Source organism: Aquarana catesbeiana, linkage group LG06, assembly GCF_042186555.1.
Source record: "Aquarana catesbeiana isolate 2022-GZ linkage group LG06, ASM4218655v1, whole genome shotgun sequence".
NCBI lineage: Eukaryota > Metazoa > Chordata > Amphibia > Anura > Ranidae > Aquarana > Aquarana catesbeiana.
Window position 1 is genome coordinate 230151375 of NC_133329.1, and position 26315 is coordinate 230177689.

The 26315-nt window shown below is 45.5% G+C and overlaps 1 protein-coding gene across 1 annotated transcript in view; it reads right to left on the reverse strand.

Moving 5' to 3' along the window:
* Nucleotides 1–286: 286 nt before the first annotated feature.
* Nucleotides 287–26315, reverse strand: part of SNRNP25 (small nuclear ribonucleoprotein U11/U12 subunit 25) — a 91307-nt gene continuing 65278 nt past the window's right edge. Inside the window, exons 5-7 of the mRNA XM_073633025.1 lie at nt 20682–20756; nt 14495–14585; nt 287–527 (exon numbers count right to left, since the gene is read on the reverse strand). Coding sequence (XP_073489126.1) covers nt 14528–14585; nt 20682–20756 — 133 coding nt within the window. The 3' untranslated portion in view covers nt 287–527; nt 14495–14527. The remainder of the gene's footprint in view (nt 528–14494; nt 14586–20681; nt 20757–26315) is intronic.

Consider the following 26315-nt stretch of genomic DNA (forward strand, 5'->3'; position numbering starts at 1 on the left):
AAGTGCCCTGTATTGAAGTGGTTAAATAATCGATATTGCTGACTTCATTAGGCATTCAAACTTACTTACAGGCAGCATTCAAATTTACAAGATTTTTTTTAGCAGCTGCCCACTAATAAATAAAACAAATGCAAGCAGAAAGTGCTGGGCACATTTCAATGAATCTTGGCAGAATGAGTTACATATGGCCCAGTGAATTTTTGATAAATAGACCCAATAGGGTAGAATTCTGATCTAGGGCTTTATACAATTGCCTTTAGAAAGAATTTAGAAAACAAAGCACATGTTTTAGAGTAACAAGAACTAATTGTATTATGAAAGACAATAGTTATACAACAACACACAAAAAAAAGGAAATCTATAAAAAAGTTCAATTATTCAGTGTCCATTGTCTGACAGACATAACAGAAATTACAGTCTTTTGGTGTCTTGTTTGCCATGCTTTAGTGGTTCGTTATTTCCACAATGCATTCCACTGGTGCACCAAAAATAAACATCCGGTAATTTTCTTCACAGAAGTAATTTACCTGTAAAAATAAAAAAAATTCATATACGTCAGAATCGCAATATTTCCTAACCTAGATTTAGCCCGCGTCCACATTGGAGTGACTTGTTCGATTTGACAGGTCAAATTGCATGAAAAGTCACACCCTATTGTCGGCAATGGCCATGTTCAAATCGATGTGACGCTGACTTTGCAGTGTCGCATCGATTTGAAAGTCTTCAAAGTCGCACCTGAAGTTGAACTGACAAGTCGCACGATTTCAAAGCTGCATTCAATGTGAACAAGGGCTTACTATGACTTTTTACATTTTTATATAAAATATCGCAATGTATTTGTAAGAGCAGTGGGTAAGGTTGGTCAGTTGTGTTAAACTGACTTTAGTCTGTTATCTTATTTAACCACTTGCCGACTAGTCACATATCTGGTACATCATCGGTCTTCAAGTGGTTGTACCAGGATGATGCCTGCAGCTGCAGGCATAACCCCAGAACCTTTTTTTAAATAAATTTTTTATTTAGAGCCAGCGTTCGGCTCTCTTGTAATAGCAATCGGAGCGTCCAACTAGCCACTCGATTGCTATTACAAGCATCGGGAGGGGACATACCCCCCCTCTCCTGCGGCTTGCTTGGGCTCTCCCATCCCACCAGGAGACCGGCTGGTCAGACACATGGAAAAAAGCAGGGATCAGCTTTGTTCAGGTCTCCGATATGGTAACCCCCAATTGGTCCGCCCATGTGAAAAAGCTCGTTCTGTTTTCTCTTCTTGCCTCATATCAGCTCCCACTGTGCCTCTTCTGCCAGTGGTCTAGGATCAGCTCTTACCTCTGTATGTTCTCCTAGTGTGGTCTATGACCATCTCACACTCTTCCTCTTTCCTCTGCAAATGCTCATGATCAACTTATACTCTACCTATTCTCTCAGCGGTTCATGAACAGCTCTTACTCTTCCCTTACTCCCAATGGTCTATGATCAGCTACAGTTGAAATTATCGTTCCCACTTGATCAAATATATGTGCAAAAAAAAGTGTGGTTATGCAGCAATACCAGTATGAGTAAAAAAACTAATCAGGAGGTCAAAAACCTTTTAGCTCAGAGGTGTCCAAACTTTTATCAAAGAGGGACAGATTTGATGAAGTGAACATGTGTGAGGTCCGACAATTTTGCCTTTGAATCATTAAAATTCGGTCTAAGTGTGTTCGTCCGAGCACTAATACACTGGCCAACAAGAATTCTCCTGCCTTTGTGGCTGTGTGTGAAGAGATGAGCTCGGGAGTGTTATTTGGATATACCGTATTTATCAGCATATAACACACACCTTCACTTTAGGAGGGAAGTTTCAGGAAAAAACCCCCCTAAATTTTAAGTAAAGAACTGAAGCAAAATAAGGGTCAGTGCCCATTAATGCAGCCCCACCATGGCCACAAATGCAACACCACCATTGCCACAAATGCAGCACCCCCATGCCATGAATGCAGCACCCCCATTGCCATCTGCAGCCTTGGAGGGGACAAGGAGGGGGGCAGGACGTGCGCCAACAGATTACATACAGGAGAATCTCTGTTTTCTCGGTGGCCTCTTTAATACAAAGTCCCGCCTCCTATGATAGACACAACATTCATCCAATGGCTGCGCAGGAGACGGGACTTCCTATTACAGAGGCTGCCATGTAAACAGGAAATTCTCCTGTGTGTACGGCACTCGTCCCGCCCCCTCCCTGTCCCCTCCAAGGCAGCCAACATATACATCTTTTGTGCCCCCCGGCTCTCGGGGATTTGTTGGGGGCCACAAAAATAGGATTTTTATAACAGCTTACCTGTAAAATCCTTTTCTTTGAGTACATCACGGGACACAGAGCCATAGTAGTTACTATGTGGGTTATAGGCCACCTTCAGGTGATGGACATTGGCACACCCTAAGACAAGAAGTCCACTCTCTATATAACCCCTCCCACTACTGGGAGTACCTCAGTTTTTGTAGAAAAGCAATATAAGTGTATTAGAAGAGGGGAGGGACCTCTGTGTCCTGTGATGTACTCCAAGAAAAGGATTTTACAGGTAAGCTGTTATAAAAATCCTATTTTTTTTATTGTACATCACAGGACAAAGAGCCATAGTAGTTACTATGTGGGTTATAGGCCACCTTCAGGTGATGGACACTGACACACCCTAAGACAGGAAGTCCACTCCCTATATAACCCCTCCCACTACTGGGAGTACCTCAGTATTTTCTTTATCGTACATTACGGGACAAAGAGCCATAGTAGTTACTATGTGGGATGTACCAGAGCAATGCCAAGGGAGGGAGACACAACAAAAATAGGGCACCATGAGACTAGAGGACTTATACTGCTGCCTGCAGCACCCTACGCCCAAAGGCGATATCCTCATGCCTTTTTACATCCACCTGATAGAATCTGGTAAATGTATGGACTGAAGACCAAGTTGCAGCCTTGCAGATCTGAGCCATGGAAGCTTGGTGATGCACTGCCCACGAAGCGCTAACAGCCCTAGTGGAGTGCGCTTTGATTTGAGAGGGTGGAATCTTCCTCTACAAACCATAAGCTTGAACAATTACTTGCCGAATCCATTTACAAATAGTAGATTTCGATGCTGCCTGTCCTCTTTTAGGACCTTCAGGCAACACAAACAAAACATCAGTTTTTCGAATCTGAGCAGTCGCCTTCAAGTAGACTTTGACTGCTCTCACCACATCCAGAGAATGTAGTGATATTTCTTCCGTAGAACAGGGTTCTGGAAAAAATTAAGATAGAACAATATACTGGTTTAGATGAAAACCTGACACTACCTTCGGTAGAAAGTTTGGATGAGGACGCAATACCCCCCTTATCCTTGTGAATAATTAAATATGGCTCTTTACAAGAAAGAGCAGCCAACTCTGATACCCTTCTTGCAGAAGATATGGCTACCAGAAAAATGAGTTTCCTTGTCAAAAGGACCAAGGGAATATGCCGTATCAGCTCAAAAGGCTGTTTCTGCAATGCTGACAAAAATAAATTCAAGTCCCAAGGGTTCAGGGGTGACCTAACCAGAGGGTTAAACTGCGTTACCCACTGAATAAAGCTACGACCCAAAGAATGCGAAGCAAGTGGTCGTTGAAATAATACCGATAAGGCCGAGACCTGGCCTTTGATAGTACTCAAGGCCAGCTTAATTTCTAACCCCATCTGCAGAAAGTCAAGGATTCTAACCATGACATCCTTCCTGGGGTGCCAACACATTCACACCAGGAGACATATGCCTTCCAGACTCTATAATATATGATTCCGGAGGCTGGCTTCCTTGCATTAATCAAGGTAGATACCACTGAACCTGATAGCCCACGCTTCTTCAGAATGTGGGTCTCAATAGCCAAACCGTTAAATTTAGCATTTGTAAGGTAGGATGGATGTATTTGATCATACTTGCATACGTTCTATTATATATTCTAATTTGTTTTATCCCCTTAGTAAGATCTTTATGAATCAATACCAATTTTTTGGTCTCCAATGATTCTTTCACCATCCAATTTCCCGTCCTGCACCCCCCTTTTATAGGGGGTTTGATTGATCCCTGCCCGGCACACGGGGGCCCATTCTTTCCTTTTCCTCCATTGGTATGGGTTGGTGGGCCGCCATTATATGCTGCATCCCCCATCCACTTCGGTCGTTTGGGGTTTTGTGGCGATCATGCGCCGGAGGGCCTGATCTGCATGACGCTTCCCCACTGCCATTTCGCAGTGAGGCGGCGCCGTGCATTTCCTGCCCTGGGGGTCCCTCATATGTGCCTCTCCATGGCTCCTCCCTTCAGATTTCATGGCCGCCTGCTGTGCCTGGTTTTTCTTTTCCTTCCCCCTTTTTTGTGCATTCCATTTGTGTTTTTTTTTTTTGTTGTTATGGAGACTGCTAACAGTAATTCCCCTTTTTTCTCATCCTGGCCCGCCCATCAAATGACCTATTTGTAAGCGTCTGCCTTGCTCTTTTCATCCCCTTGTCGCTGTGCGATGACGTTACCGCGCTATTACACGTGACAACGCCGCACATTGACATTCTTTGCTGACACCGTAAGGTTGCTCAGCACTGCGCATGCGCCGATGGCTTTTTAAGCCCACACCTGGCGCAGTACGCTTAAAACCCTCAGTCCAGGCAGCTACTTAGCCACGATCGGTCAAGCATTTAGTATCAGCAGATAAAAGGTTTGTTACTATTCATCGGATTCTTAATCTAGCTAATTTACAAAAAGGAATTTTTTTTTTCTTATTCATTTGAGTTTTCAATTGAACTATTATGATAAATAGCTTTGAAACTAGAACGTAAAGTGAATACAACCTATTCATTTTTAAACTTTTACCTTTCTAAATGAGCATTTGATATATCTTTTGACATCTCAACCTTTCTATACAAAAATATAGATTTTTCACTCAAATATTTTATTACTCCGCAGGGCTCATTTGTAGCTGTGTTGTGGTGGCCGTTCGGTGGGGACCCTTGTGTGGGCTGTATCAAGGACGGGGTTCATCAGCTTTGATGGACCATTAATGACACAAATTAGGGGTTTCTGAAACTTTCTTTTATAAAAACCAAACATATTTCTTTATACTTTAAGAACTGGTACGTATGCTAGTTATGCTCACGCATTATGGGGGTGCTTCTGTCTTGAAAAATGCTATGTTAAAACCAATCCTCTTTTTCAGAATACACTACACTGACTCCTATTGACGCCTCCGAAGAAGGGAATTGTTCCCGAAACATGTCAGGCTAACTGGAGGACAATTTTATTTATCTGCAAAATATGTGAACAATATAAACACGATCAAAATGTATTTCTTATCATGCACCTACAATTCTGTATGATTTGTCGTCATATTTTTATATATGATTTTTTAATCTTTTCTAATAAATGATATTTTATGATATACCAATATATTTTGTTTGCCCTTAAAGTCCCGCTGTACCAGGGGGTACTCATGTCCCTGTTTCAGGGTCTTTATACAATGACTATTGGGATGGTGGCAACACCTTTTTGAGAATATTATTTCTCCTGGTGGTTCCTTTTATATACTAAGGTAGGATGGAATACCGGACCTTGCAAGAGAAATTCTGGACATGGTGGTAGGGTCCATGGGTCCCCTACCGCCATCCTTATGATCTCTGCATAAAGGATCTTCTGGGCCACAAGAATCACCGACTTCCCTTCCTGCTTGACCCTGCGAAGAAGTCGTGGAAGCAGCAGAATAGGAGGGAATGCATAAATCAGTGAGAACTGATTCCATGGGAACACTAAGGCATCTGTTCTGCATGCTAGCAGATCCCTTATTCTTGACACAAAGTTGTCGATCTTTTTGTTGAACCTGGACGCAAACAGATCTACGTCTGGGATCCCCCATCTTTGGCATATTGTCAGGAAGATATCGGGGTGAAGGGACCATTCTCCCGGGAACAAATGCTGGGGACTCAAGTAGTCCGCCTGACAATTTTTTATTCCAAGAATGAAGAATGCCGATAGGCAAGGTACATTGTTTTCTGCCCAAGTTAGGATATGATTCACCTCTCTCTGGGCCGCACGACTTCTTGTGCCCCCTTGGTGATTGATATAGGCCACTGCTGTGGCATTGTCGGATTGGATCCTGACAGGACAATTCCGTAACCTTAACATCCAGGACCTCGGGGCCAAGCGCACTGCCCGAATCTCTAGAATGTTGATGGGCAAGGTCATTTCTGATCTGGACCATTTCCCTTGGACAGTCGCCTTTTCCAGGACTGCTCCCCAACCTGAAAGGCTGGCATCTGTTGTTACCACCTTCCAGTTAACTGGTAGGAAGGATTTTCCCTTCTGCAGATTCTTGGTTATCAACCACCAACTGAGGCTCCGGCACACCCTTGGAGACAGACACATTGGGAAATCTAGAGCTTGGACCTTCTTGTTCCAAGTCAATAGGATACCGTTTTGCAGCAGCCTCGAATGAAACTGAGCATAAGGAACGGCCTCGAATGAAGCCACCATCTTTCCCAACAACTTCATGCAAAGTTGAATAGATAGATTCTGCTTTGCCTTGACCACCTGAATCAGTTCCTTTCTGGCACTGATCTTCGCCTGGGGCAAGAATAGCCTTTTCTTGGCTGTATCTATGATCAGACCCAAGTATTGTAATCTCCCTGATGGTTTTAAGGAGGATTTCTCTAGGTTGAGAATCCAACCTAGGTATTCCAGGTAGTTGACTGTGGTGATCATACTTTGGTCTAAGCGGGCTACCGACTGGTCTATCAAGAGCAGATCGTCTAGGTAAGCTATAATCCTTATACCTTGGGCCCCTAATCTGGCTACAGGAGGGGCCAGGACCTTTGTAAACACTTGAGGTGCAGTAGCTAGACTGAAAGGCAGAGCTACAAACTGAAAATGAAGATTTTCTACCTCGAAAACGTAGATATTTCTGGTGAGCGGGAAAAATAGGCACATGGAGGTATGCATTCTTGATAAGAAAAAATTGGATGATTCGCGCTATATAAAATAGTGAATGTGTGGCCAAATAGTCACACCAAAACCACTAAATGCAACCTTGTGTAAGTGAATACATAAACCATGTGTACAATAATATATCACAATCAGTGCAAACAAATGTAAAAAATAAAGTCCAAACAGAATGAACATATTAGAAAATCATTGTGAATGATTAAAAATAGTCCACAAGAAGAACCCAAAAATAGTGAGATAGCAATCACAGGTTTTTCAACCGCATGGAGCCTCAGATGTGTGGAACCACCACCGACAGTAAGAGCCTGGCCGCTTACCAGAACCCCATGACCCCCCGTTACAGAGGGTCTAAAAGGGCTTTTGTGATCCTAGTGGTCCGAACTTTCCAGGAGCGAAGATGGAAATGGAAACTGGAAGGGACATCAGGTGCTGAGATGGATGGGTCCACAGGAAGGGGGCTCAGCCCTCAGCAAAGCAATGTCATCATAGGAGAAAAGAAAGGGAGGGCGCCCATAGTATAAAATCCAATAGCAATTTATTTTAGAAAAAAGTATAAACACTCACATGTAAAATAAGACAATCAGCATCATCAGATGGAAGAACAGACTGTGGCACCGGCCGGATGACCACAGATAGCTCGTCCTGTTAGATGTACAGCGACAGTGGGAGGTGGCGCGATGATACCGCTCAGCCCTACGCTGCGTTTCGCAAAAAAAATGCGTCTTCCAGGGGCACGAGCTGCTCATCGCATCACCTCCCTTAAATAACAAAAAATGAGCCTCACCTTGGAATCCCCCACGCCGGACTTCCGCATTAGCCTCGAACGCACGTATTGCTAGTGCGCACGCGCGAACCGGATCTACACCTCCCTATGAGCCTATAACGTTCCTGGCCTCAGCGCTGGAATCCCCCGCGCCGGACTTCCGCATTAGCCTCGAGCGCACGTCTTGCTAGTGCGCATGCGCGAACAGAATCTACACTTCCCTATGAGCCTATAACGTTCATGGCCTCAGCGCTACCGCGCATGTGCGACCTTGGACTGGATAGGCGTCATTCAATCTCACTTCAGGAGACGAGGTCCGCCCACTCAGGGGAAGAATTTGTCAGGTTCGCGTGCGCACCCCCTAGTGTCAATCTACACATGTGATAGACAAACAGGCAGCCTTAGGTGTAGCGCGGGTAAAAATTAGGTGAGGGGGACAAAAACGTAAAAAATATAAGAAATGTAATAAATGGAGATGCCAACTGATGTGATGAGTATAGGGCATCTTAAGCAAGAACATCAGGTTACTGTGCGATCAGATCACTCCCAAAAAGATCGCTCACAGCAATCCCTGATATTGGCCTTAATTTAACTGAGGAAATGTGAATATGCAAAAATTGAGTGTATCAAGGTTATATAAACACACTTATTTGGTATTAATAACAAATGTTAAACAAGTTCAGGCGTGAATGGTGACACGCACAGACAAAAACCAAGAAATGTGTCACAAGGGGACATGGACAGAGTACAGAAAGCGACCCCTAGTGGTCTAAATAAAAATGCACACCCTCAAAGCCAGGTCTCCTAGTGTAATGGACGGTCAGACGGCTGTGTGGGTGAACACAAAAAATGGATGGATGCAAAATAAAAATGCATAACAATATGAGTGGATCATAATTAAATTAATACAAACTATAAAAAAGCGCCTGTACCACATACAGGTTGTCAAAAGCGACCATGTCAAAAAATGGTCACCCATGGCAACCCACAGCACTGATATGTGGTATATGTTTGCATTGGGGGGTGCATATCTCAAAAGTTCGCATAGCAACAAATTGCATATGTCGAGTAGAACGGACACCCCAGCTATGAAACTAATTATTAAAAATAAAATTAAATATATAGGGCCTGAATGGTGACACATACAGGCCCAACCTAAAATGGGTCATAAGGGGACATAGGAATATGAAAACCCAGCAGAACGACCCCTAGTGGCCATCATAAAATCTCATGTGTCTTTAAAATGAGATACCTATACCGATGTATAATAAGAAAAAGCTTTAAAATAAACTCGATGGATGCTGCAATAATAAACTGAACGCTAATCGCAGGGCATATCCGGTGGGCCGGACGTGGGGATCCTGATCAAAAGTAACCCCCCAAAAAATTATAAACATTAATATGCAAAAAGAAGGAAGAAAGGCATATTTCATTACATCCCGTAATTCAGGCATTATTAATAAAGGCATTAATGTCAGTGTCTACATTCATACCATATGGTACATAACTTTTAACCTTATATATCCAGGACATCTCTGACTTGGAAATCTCCCTAATAAGTGAGCTGCCCCGCCAATGGGGTTTGTATTTGTCTATGCCCACAAATAGAGTCTTAGAGGGGTCCCTAGCATGGAATTGATCGTAGTGCCTGGAAACGGGGTGTTTATCATACCCTCTTCTGACGTTTCCTATGTGCTCGTTTAAACGAACCCTTAGGGCCCTTTTGGTCCTCCCTATATATTGGAGACCACACGGGCATTGTAAGAGAAACTACCCCTTCAGAACTACAGGTGATAACCTTGATACACTCAATTTTTGCATATTCACATTTCCTCAGTTAAATTAAGGCCAATATCAGGGATTGCTGTGAGCGATCTTTTTGGGAGTGATCTGATCGCACAGTAACCTGATGTTCTGGCTTAAGATGCCCTATACTCATCACATCAGTTGGCATCTCCATTTATTACATTTTTTATATTTTTTACGTTTTTGTCCCCCTCACCTAATTTTTACCCGCGCTACACCTAAGGCTGCATGTTTGTCTATCACATGTGTAGATTGACACTAGGGGGTGCGCACGCGAACCTGACAAATTCTTCCCCTGAGTGGGCGGACCTCGTCTCCTGAAGTGAGATTGAATGACGCCTATCCAGTCCGAGGTCGCACATGCGCGGTAGCGCTGAGGTCATGAACGTTATAGGCTCATAGGGAAGTGTAGATTCTGTTCGCGCATGCGCACTAGCAAGACGTGCGCTCAAGGCTAATGCGGAAGTCCGGCGCGGGGGATTCCAGCGCTGAGGCCAGGAACGTTATAGGCTCATAGGGAGGTGTAGATCCGGTTCGCGCGTGCGCACTAGCAATACGTGCGTTCGAGGCTAATGCGGAAGTCCGGCGTGGGGGATTCCAAGGTGAGACTCATTTTTAGTTATTTAAGGGAGGTGATGCGATGAGCAGCTCGTGCCCCTGGAAGACGCATTTTTTTTTGCAAAACGCAGCGTAGGGCTGAGCGGTATCATCGCGCCACCTCCCACTGTCGCTGTACATCTAACAGGATGAGCTATCTGTGGTCATCTGGCCGGTGCCACAGTCTGTTCTTCCATCTGATGATGCTGATTGTCTTATTTTACATGTGAGTGTTTATACTTTTTTCTAAAATAAATTGCTATCGGATTTTACACTATGTGAGCCCTCCCTTTCTTTTCTCCTATGATGACATTGCCTTGCTGAGGGCTGAGCCCCCTTCCTGTGGACCCATCCATCTCCATCCCAGCACCTGATGTCCCTTCCAGTTTCCATTTCCATCTTCGCTCCTGGAAAGTTCGGACCACTAGGATCTCAAAAGCCCTTTTAGACCCTCTGTAACGGGGGGTCATGGGGTTCTGGTAAGCGGCCAGGCTCTTACTGTCGGTGGTGGTTCCACACATCTGAGGCTCCATGCGGTTGAAAAACCCGTGATTGCTATCTCACTATTTTTGGGTTCTTCTTATGGACTATTTTTAATCATTCACAATGATTTTCTAAGATATTCATTCTGTTTGGACTTTATTTTTTACATTTGTTTGCACTGATTGTGATATATTATTGTACACATGGTTTATGTATTCACTTACACAGGTTGCATTTAGTGGTTTTGGTGTGACTATTTGGCCACACATTCACTATTTTATATAGTGCGAATCATCCAATTTTTTCTTGCTTATGTTATGTGTTTGTGTCACATTTTAGATATCGCTGCTTTTTCATCACATTTTAGATATTTTTGAAGCGCAATTATTTTTCTTCTTTTTTTCTGTCATGCATTCTTGATGTCAATTGACGCCAGAAGTTCTCCATCTCGTAGGATGGAGACCACTGATCGGATTGACTCCATGCGAAAAGAGTGGATATTCAGAAACCGGTTTAGATCTTTGAGATCTAGAATGGGTCTGACATCCCCATTTGGTTGTGGTACAGTGAAAAGGTTTGGATAAAACTCCAATCCCTGCTCTTCCATGGGGACCACTGAGATCACTTTTTTGAGACAAAAGATGGTCCAATGCTTGAAAGAGAGAGACTTCTTTTTCTCTGGATCCCTGGGAATGTTTGATCTGAGAAAACGAGGAGACGGGAACTTTCGGAACTCTAGTTTGTACCCTAGAGTTATTGAGGAAGTCACCCATCTGTCTCGACACTCTCCCTGTCAGACCCTTGAGAATTGCAGAAGTCTTCCTCCCACTCGAGCGATCAGGGGCGCCCCTTCATAAGGAGGCTTTAGTATTTTGTCTTGTAGGTTTCCTTCCCCAGGACTTCTTTTGTCCCTGGGGTTGACCCTGAGGTTTACCTCTTGAACCTGACGGTGGAGGCCATCGTGACTGCCTATAGGCAGATGCTCCTGGCACTGGAGGAGCTCATTTAAATGAAATACATTTACTCCTCTTCCTAAGTGGTACTTTTTCCACTAGAAATTTTTTGGATGTATTTATCCAAATCATCCCCGAACAGCTGTTCACCGTGAAAAGTAAAACTAGCCAGGAGCTTTTTGCATGGAGCTTCGGCTGACCAATTTTTCAACCATAAGATTCTACGCATATGCACCAGCCCAAGCTTAAGGCACGAGGCCTGAAGAATAGAATCTTTAATGGCGTCTATTGCAAAACATAAAGCCGCTGGTAGCTCGGCTAAATCCTGGGCCTGCTGATCAGGAATAACATTGAGCACCTGTTTAAACTGGTCTCTCAAGGATGGACATACACCAATTGCTGCCAGCGCAGGCTGAGTCACTGAACCTGCCAGAGAAAAAGTGCTTTTTAATAAGAATTCCAACTTCTTATCCATTGGATCCCTAAGCATTTGAGCACTGTCTACCGGACAAGTCAAACTTTTATTCACAGAGGATATAGCAGCGTCAATTGCTGGTATCTCCCACTTCTTAGTGAATTTTTCCTCCACAGGATTAAGTGTTGAAAACTTTTTTAGAAGGAAGAAAATGCTTATCTGGGTGATCCCACGCAGAATACATAAGCTTTTCCAGCAATGAATGGACAGGAAAGGCATGCACAGCTTGAGGAGGCTTTAGCGAACCCAAACAAGAAGTGGGCTTATCAACCGACTCAGTTAAGGGTAGATGATGCGATTAAAGCCGCTAACCTTTCTTCCAAACTAATCATGGCTGAGGAAAAAAACCTCTTCAGTAATATAGACAGGGGCTGCAGTGTTGGAAACAGTTGCAACATTTGACAGCCCTGATGGCTTACTCTGACCAGCCACCTCAGATCTCTCAGGGGAAGATGCCATTGTAGAGAGGAGTTTAGGCTTTTTTGAACTTGAGGGAGTCCCTTTTGAGCTCTCTTTTTAGGTGATTCTACCTCCCCTTTTGACCATAGCCCGATACACAAATGCCAAGGTACTACCATAAGAAATTGCACCCACTGCTTGAGCAAATAGTCAAGCAATTGCCGCTGCTATTAATGCTCAGCCTGATGCTTTAGTAAATGTGCCAAGGGAATGCCTGTGTCACCACTTACATGCCCCTTTTTTGCTCTTGTGTCCCTCCGACAGCTGCAGCCAGCAAAATGGAGCTTTTTAAATGCACTCCCACACTGGACGTTGCCGCATGCCAATGTCCCACTAGGCCACGCCCCCTCCGTACTCCCACTGCACCCCCCCTTTTTAAAAAGAGCATTTTCCCGCACAAGCGTGGGCCTCTGATCTGATGGGATCGGTGTGTGTGTGTGTGTGTGTGTGTGTGTGTGTGTGTATGTGGCACGGCGAGGAGGAGAGCTGTGACAAACCGCCGTGCAGAAGCGGTGGAGAACGGAGCGGCATCCGCTGATCGTTCTGGCGTCACTCTCTATCCAAGGAGAAAAAGAAGGAAACACCCGGTGCTAGTGTCCGGGTAAGGGGTTACTCTAGCAGCACTAATTGAGTATTTAATTATCAAAAATTACCAGCTGAATTGCCAAAAATTAAATGAATCACTTTATTAAATACTTTAAAACAGCATTAAACATGTTAGGCAACAGGTTAACCTGTTGCCTAACATGTTTAATGCTGTTTTAAAGTATTTAATAAAGTGATTCATTTAATTTTTGGCAATTCAGCTGGTAATTTTTGATAATTAAATACTCAATTAGTGCTGCTAGAGTAACCCCTTACCCGGACACTAGCACCGGGTGTTTCCTTCTTTTTCTGTGTATTATGGTTACAGCACGCACCTAATTGATTAATTTTCAGGTGTTTCTTGTTCCCAATTTTCCCTTTCCCTTGTATTATATACTCTATTCAAGGAGGCCTGGGACTGCTAGCCGGAGGGAAGTCTGCAGCTTCTGCTGACACAGAGTGATCTGAGGAAAGCATGACAAGGTATGTGCTCTATACAGCCACCAGTGGTGACTTTTAGGCTCGACAGCATTTACTTTTTGAAGGAGACAATTCATAAGAAAATTTTAAATTCCTTAGAAATCTCCACTTACCTTTCCTGCCACAGGGATTCTGTGGTAAAACCAACAGACCCAATCTTCACCCCTCACGGTGGGCTCCGTTAAGAAAAAAAAAAACCTTCAGGGACCGGGGCCCCTTTTTAATCGGGGGATCCACACTCCTGAACCCGTAAAGCACCCCGCCAGGAAACTTTATGGCTGAAAAAACCAAAGCACTGGATCCCGGGGTCCAACTCTCTAAAAAGAGAAGCGTTACAGGCTAAACCTCGTTTCTTCCTCCACAAGGCCCGGGTACCATTCAATTCGGCCTAAAAAGACACTTTGAATGGATCCGGTTGCATAGCCTGCCCCAGCAAAGAATATTCCAGTGGAGCTCAACATAGCACATCTTTACTCGTGACCAACACCTAAAACACTGGCGAAAAAACTGAGGTACTCCCAGTAGTGGGAGGGGTTATATAGAGAGTGGACTTCCTGTCTTAGGGTGTGCCAGTGTCCATCACCTAAAGGTGGCCTATAACCCACATAGTAACTACTATGGCTCTGTGTCCCGTGATGTACGATAAAGAAAAATATACATGTCCAAATTACCAGGCGGGCCGTTCGAAACCGGAACGCAGGTCGCAATTGGCCCATGGGCCAGACTTTGCACATGCCTGTTTTAGCTTAAATGTACTACTTTGTAAGGGGCCCACATTGAAAAAGTACTATCACATACAATATGTCAAAATTACAGTTAATGGTCTTATTGAGAAACAAGGAGCCAAAACCACTGTAAAAGTCTCCTACATTGTCATTATAGCATTTTTCTAATACATCATAAATGAATAAATAAATCAGACCTTAAAAAGATGTGTCTTGCTCCTACCAAGGTGCTATTTATTTCTCAGCCTCTTAACAAAACACACCTCATCTCTGTTTTTAATGCCATACCTTAAAGAGAAAAGAGACATTATTGAACAAAAGCATATGTAAAAATAACTTTTCAGAAATGTACCATTTAACATCAAGGTTATAATATAGCTAGTGTGTTCATTTGTTTGCTAGCTGGTTCTAGGACTTTCTCTCCACACCCCGACGTCTTTTTTATTTATTTATTTTTATTACAGGAGAGTTCAAGCCAGTAGTATCATGGGTCCCCTTCCGCCTCTTCTGTCCTTGGCTGTGGATGGGTCCTGAATGCTGCTGAGAGCAGTGCCACATAATGACTTGGTGCCAATCTCTGCAGCGTTCTGCTAGCATAGGAGCAGCACCTAACTCACTTGCTGACTAGCCTAATGTGCGGCCTCCATAAGTTTACACCCAAGGTGTCCAATAGATCTGTTTTCACCTCTTGTCAAATGTGTTAAAAGAGTTGCGAACATACAATGCTATAGACCAGGGGTAGGCAAACCCCGGCATGGGTGCCGCAAGCAGCACGCGAAGCCTCTTTTGTCGGCACTCAACTCCCTCCCCATCAGCAGAGCAGCGCAGGGAAGTGTCAGCGAGACACTGTAGGCATTTTTCAGGGGCTTTGGAGCTAAAAATAGTGCCTGAAGAAAGCCTCCTCTGTAATCCCAGTGTGAAAGTCTGGGTGCTTTCACACTGGGGCGCTGCGCTGGCAGGACATTAAAAAAAAAAAGTCCTGCATGCAGCTTCTTTGAGGCACTTAAGGAGTGGTGTATACACCGCTCCTAAAGCGCCCCTGCCCATTGAAATCAATGGGAAGCCCCTGCAAAGCGCCTCAGCAGCGGCACTTTGAACCCTTTATTCGGCCGTTAGCAGAGGTTAAAAAGCGCCCAGCTAGCGCCCGAAAAGCGCCGCAAAAACTATGGTAAAGTGGCGCTAAAACTAGCGACGTTTTACCGCCGACGCCCGGGCGCTGGCAGTGTGAAAGGGCTCTAATGCATTCCAATTTCAGAATTCCCCACACTGCACCTGCACTGAGGGGAAGGCACTGTGCCCCCACACATTGTAAAAGATGGGAAACATTGTTTGGTTCTCTAACTTTGCTGTAGCTGCGGTCATCAGCTTTTGTGATGGGGAAGAGATTGAGTGCAGTTCTGGTAGGGGGGCGCGGTCCCTGTTTCCAGGAGGAGGAGGACGACTGTCATTGGCCACTGCTAAAGCCAATCACAGTCCTGCTAGCCCCGTCCACCATCTGGAGGAAGATGACTCACTTGGTTGCTACTACCAATCTCAGAAAGAAGGGATTTCACTGTGATTGAGAAAACCACAATCAGGTGACAGTTTGTGGAATTACCGTTGAGCTTCTAGGAACTTTGTTGAAATTATTCCTGAACCTTTGTGTCACTTACTACTGAACCCCTGCACTCTGTCCCTTTAAGCCACAGCCAGTATTCAGCGCAATGAAAATCAAACCCAACTTTTGTTGCGGCGCACTCTCAGCTGCGGGGGCCCAACTTATGATCCTGCACACAGGCCTACTGCTTTCAGAAAATGCCCCTGACCTGAGTTTATCATTGCGCACCCATTCCAGATGCTTGTATGTGACATCAATAAAAAAGGCAGTACAGCGCAAACAGATAAAGCAAAGCTATGTAGATAAAAACTAATCAATAAAAAAATAAACACAAAAACAGTCCATATTCTTCTTCATGAGATATTCATAAGTTGATCAAAAAACACCAGCGACTATTCACTGGTATAAGTGATATGTCAACCATATAAATTGACTTATGTGACAACCTCTACCATCAAGAGAAATGGCAGCTCACCTCATGCGATGGCCGCTGATGAAGTCCCGCCCCTTAGGGACGTATCGCGTACGGAAACCATATGACCTTGATCGCGACATCACCCGCATCGTGCACGCTGATCTCCGTGGATACACACTGCTATTATATGCCATACAACCTTAGCACTGGGCCACAGTGCGTGATTTGTAAGTGCATTTTACTTTTTTTACTAAAATGTTCTGAATATTCAGAGAGCACTAGATATTATTGCTTTTATTCCATGTATCGATCCAGGAGTTGATGTTGTATACCATGTGAAATTGCCAACCTCCGGCATCCTATCTGACACTAGTGTGGGAGCTTACCGACTTACTACCCTTAACCACTTCAATACCAGGCACTTAGACACCTTCCCGCCCAGCCCAATTTTCACCTTTCAGCGCTGTTGCAATTTGAATGACAATTGCGCGGTCATGCTACACTGTACCCAAACACATTTTTTATCATTTTGTTCCCACAAATAGAGCTTTCTTTTGGTGGTATTTGATCACCTCTGCGGTTTTTATTTTTTGCGCAACAAATAAAAAAAGACCGAAAATTTCGAAAAAAAACAAGTTTTTCTTTGTTTCTGTTAAATTTTTTTGTAAATAAGTACGCTTTCTCCTTCAATAATGGGCACTGATACGGCGGCACAGATGGGCACTGATGGGCACCGATGAGGTGGCACCAATGAGGTGGCACTGATGAGGTGGCACTAACGGCACTGATGATGGGCACTGATAGGCGGCACTGATATGCGGCACTGATGGGCACACATAGGCGGCACTGATGGGCACTCGTAGGTGGCATTGATTGGTATATATGGGTGGTACTGATGGGTACGTATGTGTGGCACTGATGTGTGGCACTGATGGGCACTGATAGGTGAGCACTGATGGGCACAGATGGGCACTGACAGGTGGCACTGATGGGCAATGACAGGTGGCACTGATGGGCAATGACAGGTGGCACTGATAGAGCATTGCTGGGCAGATCTGGGCATATCATGGACATAATAGTGCCAATCAGTGCCCATTTGTGGGCACTGATTGGCACAGATTGGGCACATGTGGATGGCCATGGGGTACATACCTGGCCATCCACGTTGCCCCTTCCCTGGTGGTCCTAGTGGCATCCCTGGTAGTCCAGTGGGGCGATCTGAGGGGGGGCTGCGCTGATAAACAATCAGCGCAGACCCCCCCTGCCAGGAGAGCCGCCGATCGGCTCTCCTCTACTTGCGTCTGTCAGACGCGAGTGAGGAAGAGCCGATCAACGGCTCTTCCTATTGACAGCATGATCAGCCGTGATTGGACACGGCTGATCACGTGGTAAAGAGCCTCCGCCGGAGGCTTTTTACCAAGATCAGTGTAGCGGTGTGTCAGACTGACACACCGCTCCACCGATCGCCGAGATGCTCGCCCCCGGGGGCGCGCTGCGGCATGTTATCCTGCTCGACGTCATATGACGTCCAGTCAGGATAACAGAACCACTTCCCGGACGTCAATCCGCTATAGGGCGGGCGGGAAGTGGTTAAAGGAAACTGCTGTTTTGACCTGACTGATTTACTCAGGGGTCCATCGCTTGAAGTGAGCGGCCATTTCTCTTGATGGTGGAGGTTGTCACATAAGTCACCTTATATGATTGACATATCACTTATCCCACTGGATAGTCACTGGTGTTTTTTCGATCAACTTATGAATATCTTATGAAGAAGAATATGGAGTGTTTTTGTGTTATTTTTTATTGATTAGTTTTTATCTACATAGTTTTGTTTTATCTGTTTGCGCTGTACTACCTTTTTTATTGACATTTCAGGGATTTGATAATTTGACCCTCAGTATTTCAGCTGCTGTATTAGGTTTTATGTTGCGCTGGTTGAATTTTTCCATATTTTGTATGTGACATCACATACAAGCACGTGGGCTAGATGCAAGAGGTGGATCAGCAGGATGAGTGTGCCAAGACAGGTAGATGTGTCTCATCTCTGCTTCCTTTCACCACTCCCCACATCACACATATCATAGATGAGAAGAGGGTACAGCGGTGGAGCAGATGAGCAGGAGGGTACAGCGGTGGGTAAAATGGGAAGGAGAGGTTCAGAGGTGGAACAGAAGAGCAGAAGGGTACAGCGGTGGGGCAGATGTGCAGGGAGGTACAGTGGTGGAAGAGATGTGAAGGGGGTTCAGCAGTGGGACAGAAGAGCAGGGGCTACAGTGATGGGGCAGATGAGCAGGTGGGGTTCAGTGTTGGGCCAGATGAGAAGGGGTTACAGTGGTGAGGCAGATGAGCAGGGGGGTTCAGTGGTGGGACAGAGAAGCAGGGGGGTAAAGCAGTGGAGCACATGTGAAAGAAGGTACATCGGAGGAACACATGAGCAGGGGGTTACAGTGGTGGGGCAGGAGAGCAGGGCGAGACAGATGTGCAGGAGGTACATTGGTAGGGCAGATGAGAAAGCTGGTTACAGTGGTGGGGCAGATGAGCAGATGGGTTCAGTGTTAGGACAGATGAGAAGGTGATTCAGTAGTGAGAAACAAGAGCATGGGGATACGGCGGTGGAGCAGATGTGCAGGGAGGTACAGTGGTAAGGCAGATAAGAAAAGGGGTACATTGATGGGGCAGATGAGGAGGGAGGTACAGTGGTGGGGCAGATGAGCAGGAGGTAAAGTGGTGGGAGGGATCAGAATGGGGTTCAGCGGTGGGACAGAAAAGCAGGGGGATACAGTGATGGGGCAGATGAGCAGGGGGATACAGTGATGGGGCAGGTGAGCAAGGGATTACAGTGGTGGGACAGATGAGCAGGGGGGGATGCAGTGTTGGACCAGATGAGAAGGGGGTTACAGTGGTGGGAAAGATGAGCAGGGGGAGGGTTCAGTATTGGGGCAGATGAAAAGGGGGTTCAGCGGTGGGACAGAAGAGCAGGGGGGTACAGCGGTGGGGTAGATGTGTAACGAGGTGCATTGGTGGGACAGATGAGCAGGGGATTACAGTGGTTGGGCAGAAGAGTAGGGGTACAGAGGTGGGGCAGATGAGCAGATAAGTTCAGTGTTAAGACAGATGAGAAGATTTTTCAGCGGTGAGACAGAAGAGCCTGGGGGTACGGCAGTAGAGCAGACATGCAGGGAGGTACAGTGGTGAGGCAGATAAGGAGGAACATTGGTGGGGCAGATGTATAGGGGATTACAGTGGTGAGACAGATAAGCAAGGGGGTACAGAGGTGAAACATTGATCTGAGGTGTGAAGGTGCATGAATTAGGGCTGATCTGAAGTGTGGAGTTGCAGGAATTGGGGCTGATCTGAGGCGTGAGAGCACAGGATGTTAATTTCTCACTTCTACTGAAGGTAGTTTACAGAATTTACTTTATAAAAATCCTTTTCTGATTGAGAGAGTGTGAAGTTGAAATTTTTTGTTATAAAATTGGTACGCTCAATTACTTTGAAAACATTTTTTGGCACACTATGCTCAAAAGGTTGCCTACCCCTGCTATAGACACTTTCTAATACAGTTAAAACCCTGTAGGCACCATAACTACTTAGATTCAGAAATTATCTTTCTTCTTAGTCTTTTCAGAAGGTTAAAAATCTCTGACTAGGCATCTCTTCTTCCTGATAGTTAAGGGGGGGGGGGGTCAGGGGTTACAGGACACAGTGTGTCTGTATTCCATAGTCCATTCAGCCTGAGGAAGCAGGCTGTGCTTGAGCAGGGCGCATGTTCCGGTGACAAACTGACTGGGAGAATGTGTGCCAGAGGCAGGCTGTGATCAGTCAGGGAATGTGGTGGCTGAATAAACTACCCAATACAAGCATGCTGTGTGTATGCATGATGTCCTGTACCTCTGAATGGCCAGCCATAGGATGAAAACTGACCATGTTAACACAGATCAGGGGCTGTGCTTTGTGTGGTCAGTTTAGAACAAGGAAGAAAGGTGACTAGCAAGAAAAACCAGGTACTACAGATGGAAGAAGTATATAAAAATGGAGACTACGATTTATAAAATACACAAATGTAAACATAGATTTATATAATAAATATTTAGGGTAACATATACCGTAAGGCCCCTTTTACACGATCGGGCTGCAAAGATCCGCCTGTCTGTTTTTCCAGGCCGATCTGTGCAGGCCACCCATTGACTTGTATGGGCAGGCGGATGTCATCGGAGAGGTGTCCGCTGACACCCACCTTCCATCCAATCCAACAAGATCCGCTGGAAACAGACGGATGGCGATACGTTCGCCATCCATCCAGCGGATTGCTTTATTTCATGTTTTTCCTTCTACAAAACCATGTAAAATAAGAGTAAAAAAAAAGACTTACTCACGAAGACTTTTCTCATCACGATCAAGCTTCTCTCCCGCAAAGGCTAGATAGTACGTTCTCCACACATATTTCCTATTTACCAAATTATTCAGAAGGAAACGAAAAAAAAAAATATTGTAATTACGGCAATGGCGCAATATTATAAATTAGTTACAGGAATACAAAGAGCCAACATTTCTGGTCTATTTACAAAAAACGTAATTTAATGCAAACATATTCTGTCTCTGTAAATTAGTTGTTGTAAATTAGTCTCACTGCCATCTCCTTTTTTATTTTATTTACTAGGGTTAAAGAGGAAATCCATGCTAAAACTAAAATCCCTGCATCTATAGCCACCAACATTCTAACGCTAACCTATCTAGCCCTGTAAAAGAAAAAAAATGTATACATACCTTTTCTGCAGGCGTCCCAATCTCCAGCGGCAGAAGCTCTGCAGAGGGCACGGCTGACAATGGCTATGAAATAAATGGGAAGTGACGTCACACAGAGTTACTATGGGGCTTCCGTCGAACGTGTCCTCTGCACCCGACCACACAGCCAAGCAGCGGCTGACAGCTCAGCGCGGGATTGCCTCGGGTTGCCTGCAGAAAAGGTATGTATACTGATTTTTTTCTTTACAGGGCTAGATAGGTTAGTGTTATGCCGCGTACACACGAGCGGACTTTCTATCCTACTTGGTCCGGCACACTTTCCGACGGACTTTGTCCGCCAGGTGCGCCGGACTTTAAAACGGACGGACTTGCCCACACACGCCGGGACTTTCCGGCGGGCTAAGTCCGCCCGTCTTTCCGACGGACTTTCGCCGGAGTTCCGGCGGACTTTCAGAATGAACGGACTTGCCCACACACGGACAAGTCCGTTCATTTTGAACGTGACTCAGGTGCGACGGGACTAGAAAAGGATGTCAATCTTGCCGCTTTTATCGGCGAGATTGACACCTTGCTAGCCCCGTCGCGGGGCATACCAGGCCCTTAGGTCTGGTATGGATTATAAAGGGGAACCCCGCTACGCCGAAAAACGGCGTGGGGTCCCCCTAAAATCCATACCAGACCCCGATCCGAGCACGCAGCCTGGCCGGTCAGGAAAGGGGGTGGGGACGAGCGAGCGCCCCCCCCCTCCTGAACCGTACCAGGCCGCATGCCCTCAACATGGGGGGTGGGTGCTTTGGGGGAGGGGGGCGCCCTGCGCCCCCCCCCCCAAAGCACCTTGTCCCCATGTTGATGAGGACAAGGGCCTCTTCCCGACAACCCTGGCCGTTGGTTGTCGGGGTCTGCGGGCGGGGGCTTATCGGAATCTGGGAGCCCCCTTTAATAAGGGGGCCCCCAGATCCCGGCCCCCCACCCTATGTAAATGAGTATGGGGTACATGGTACCCCTACCCATTTACCTAGGAAAAAAGTGTAAGTAATAAAACACACTACACAGGTTTTTAAAATATTTTATTAAACAGCTCCGGGGGGGGATCTTCTTCCGGCTTCGGGGGTCCCTCCGCTTCATCTTCTCCCGGCGTCCGGTTGGTTCTTCTCCGCTCTCCGGCCTCTTCTCCCGGTGTCGCAGGTCTTCGGCCGGCCCCTCCGCTCTCTTCATGTAGCTCTATTGCGAGCGGAGGTCCGGACTTCTGGGCTTCTTGGCTTCTTGGCTTCTCTTCTCTTCTCTTCCCCCAGATGTTGACACGACGCTCTCTCCGGCTGGACTGGTCTCTGAGGGCTGCGTTGTGACTTATATAGGCGGAGACCCCGCCCCCATATGATGTCACAGTCCTTGGGCATGCTGGGACTGTGACGTTTTAGGGGGCGTGGTCGACCACGCCCCCTAAAACGTCACAGTCCCAGCATGCCCAGGGACTGTGACATCATATGGGGGCGGGGTCTCCGCCTATATAAGTCACAACGCAGCCCTCAGAGACCAGTCCAGCCGGAGAGAGCGTCGTGTCAACATCTGGGGGAAGAGAAGAGAAGAGAAGCCAAGAAGCCAAGAAGCCCAGAAGTCCGGACCTCCGCTCGCAATAGAGCTACATGAAGAGAGCGGAGGGGCCGGCCGAAGACCTGCGATACCGGGAGAAGAGGCCGGAGAGCGGAGAAGAACCAACCGGACCTAAGGGCCTGGTATGCCCCGCGCTCGCCGCAATAGGAAGATTTGTTTTTCCTATTGCAGCGAGCGCGAGATGCAATACCATCCCCTCGTGTCGTATTTGGTCTGTCGGACCAGCCTACACACGAGCGGGCTTTCCGTCGGACCAGCACACACACGAGCGGACTTTCCGCCCGAAACTGAGTCCGACGGAAAGATTTAAAACATGTTTAAAATCTAGGTCCGGCGGGCTTTTGGGAAGAAGTCCGCCGGAAAAGTCCGCCGCCGCCCACACACGGGCGGATTGTCCGGCACACTCTGGTCCGCCGGACCAAGTATGCCGGAAAGTCCGACCGTGTGTGTACGCGGCATTAGAATTCTGGTGGCTAAAGATGCAGGGATTTTAGTTTTAGCATGGACTTCCACTTTAAAATGGTAACAAGGATCCTGGCAGTTTGGATGCAAATAGCTCAAGGCCAGGCAGATAAATCAGGTTACTATTATGGAGATAAGAAGAGATCGCGGAGAGCTTCACTGCTCCATTTCTTGCCCCACACCAATTAGAAAACGTTGTGGCCCATAACATCTTTCTTGCTTCTTATCGCTGGGGAGGAGGAGGGTTGTGCTAAGTTCAGATTCTATGCATTAACACAATAACCGTACGTTTTAATTCATGACTTAGATAACTAAAGTTATCTTCCTATTCCTGTTCAGTTATATTCTCAATGGCTAAACTGTACTGAGCTGGCTCTGTGATTGCTTGATTTCTTACTGCCCTTTAAAATTATTCTTAAAGCAATAAAGCATTTCTTGTCAAACTCAAACATGTATTCTGAGATATAGCACTAGTACAGCCCCAATTGCAAAAAAAGTTGGGACACTGTAAAATGTACATATAAAAACAGACTGCACGGATCTGCAAATCTCATGAATAGAAATAGAAAACACAAAACATATCAAAATGTTTGAACTAAGAAAATATACAATTTTAAAAGGAGTTGTGAAGAAATAAGGTTTTTTTTATCTAAATGCATTCTTTGCATTAAGATAAAAAACCTTGTGTGTAGCAGCCACCCCAGCACCCCCCTAATTACTTACCTGAGCCCCATCTCTCTCCACTGATGTCCACGAATGTCTAAGCCGTCTTGGACACTCCTCCTGATTGGCTGAGACAAAACTGGCGCCATTGGCTCACGCGGCTGTCAAAGTCAGCCAGCCAATCAGGGGAGAGGGGGCGGGTCAGGACTCCGTGTCTGAATGGACACACGGAGCTGTGACTCCGCTCCAGTGCCCCCATAGGAAGCTGCTGACTGTGGGGGCACTCGATAGAAGGAAGGGGCCAGGAGCAGCAAAAAGAGACCCGAGAAGAGGAGGATCCGGGCTGCTCTGTGCTCTCCTGCGCGAATCCTTGTATATGTATGGCGGCTACTTTAAGATGCCTAGGGAACACACTTAACCCCTTCTCTACCAGTGACATTTATACAGTAATCAGTGCATTTTTATAGCACTGATCGCTGTATAAATGTCAGTGGTCCCAAAAAAAGTGTCTGATCTGTCCGCCGCAACGTCGCAGTCCCGCTAAAAATCACAGATCACCGCCATTACTAGTAAAAAAAAAAAAAAATCCATAAATTCCCTATTTTGTAGACACTATAACTTCTGCGCAAACCAATTAATATACACTTAATGCAATTTTTTTTACCAAAGTATATGCTGAATACATATTGGCCTAAACCGATGAAGAAATTTGTTTTTTTTTTGGGGGGGATGTTTATTATAGCAAAAAGTAAAAAAATTGTTTTTTTTTTTTTTTTTCAAAATTGTCGCTCTTTTTTTGTTTATAGCACAAAAAATAAAAACCGCAGAGATAAGCAAATACCTCCAAAAGAAAGCTCTATTTGTGGGGAAAAAAAAAAAAAAAAAATGATGTCAATTTTGTTTGAGTAGAACGTTGCACGACCGCACAATTGTCAGTTAAAGTAACGCAAAGCCGCATCGCAAAAAACAGCCTGGTCATTAAGGGGGCCACTCCTTCCGGGGCTGAAGTGGTTAAAGCAGTTGTATACCCCTTTTTGACATTTTTACCTACAGGTAAGCCTATAATAAGGCTTATGTAGGTAAAATGAATATCTCCTAAATCTACACGGTTTAGGAGATATTCACCCTGCATGCAGCTGCTGACGTCAGCGGAGCATGCGTAGTGAAGGTCCGGCGTATGGTGCCGGAACTGAGGATTCCAGCGCGCATGCACGGGAGTGACGTGTGCATGGCTCTGGCCACTCACATCGCCGGAGCCGCGAACCCCAAAGAAACGCAGAGGAGGAAATGTCAGCCCCCTCAGCGTTGACTGGGATGAGATGCGGGGACCTCGTTCTATGGTGAGTATTTCATAATGAGCTATTATGTGGTGCATGTTAGCTCATAATGCCTTTGCCTTACAGCTTTTATTTGTTTGTTTTGCGGGTATACAACTGCTTTAAATTTGAAATGGAGGTCAGAACAGGTCTCAAAAAAGTTTAGACAGGACAACAAAATGTGGTAGTAACAAGGAAGAGCTGGAAGAACATTTTGCAACTAAGTAGGTTAACTGGCAACAGATCATTAACATGATTGGGTATAAAAAGATCTTAGAGTCAGAGGGGATTATTTACGAAAGGCAAATCCGCTTTGCACTGCAAGTGCACTTGGAAGTAAAGTCGCTGTAGATTCGAGGGGGACATGCAAGGAAAATAAAAAACAGCATTTTAAGCTTGCACAAGATTGGATGATAAAATCAGCAGAGCTTCCCCTCATTTCAGATCTACCCCTTAGATTTAGAGCGACTGCACTTTCAAGTGCACTTGCAGTGCAAAGTGGATTTGCCTTTCGTAAATAACCCCCAGAGTATGGAGGAATATCTATGTTCCCCGACCTAGCTGCATCGAATGTTCCCCCCATTACTTCCACCTCGTCGGTTTTGGCGACCCCTGCTGCCAAATCGGATGTGCGACCTAGTATAGCTGACTGTGCACAATTATTTCTTCTTGACCTTTAGCACAGCAGCAGCGGGCGCAATTAGGAAGGATTTAAAACAATGACGCATTGACCAATTTTTCCCGAACATTAACATACCCCGTGAGAATACTTTACCTTCATCCATTTTGAAAACCTTTTAGAGATCTCTCCTAGGGATTATCCACAATTATAAATAATTAATCTTTCATCTTACCCCTTAAGTGAAGTGGAAAAGGAGGTTTTGCAGTTGGGGCTGAGTTTCTGCCCCATTTCAACTCCTGATATTTTTAACATGATCAAAGATCTGCATCTCTTTTCTAGGAAATTAACGTATAAATTTCTTTTTGACAATGACAGACAAGAAAAACAAAAATATGTTGCAGAGCAAGAAATTTAGAAGGATTTCACAGTGGCTGAATTTCGGGCGCTGAGAGAACTGGTACTCCTTTTAGAGGAAAACGATACACATGTGACACAGACAGGGGCGGATCCAGAGTCTAGTCTCGGGAGGGGCACTGCCAGAAAATATATTTTTTTGGGGTACATCTATCAGGGAAATGGCTGGTGT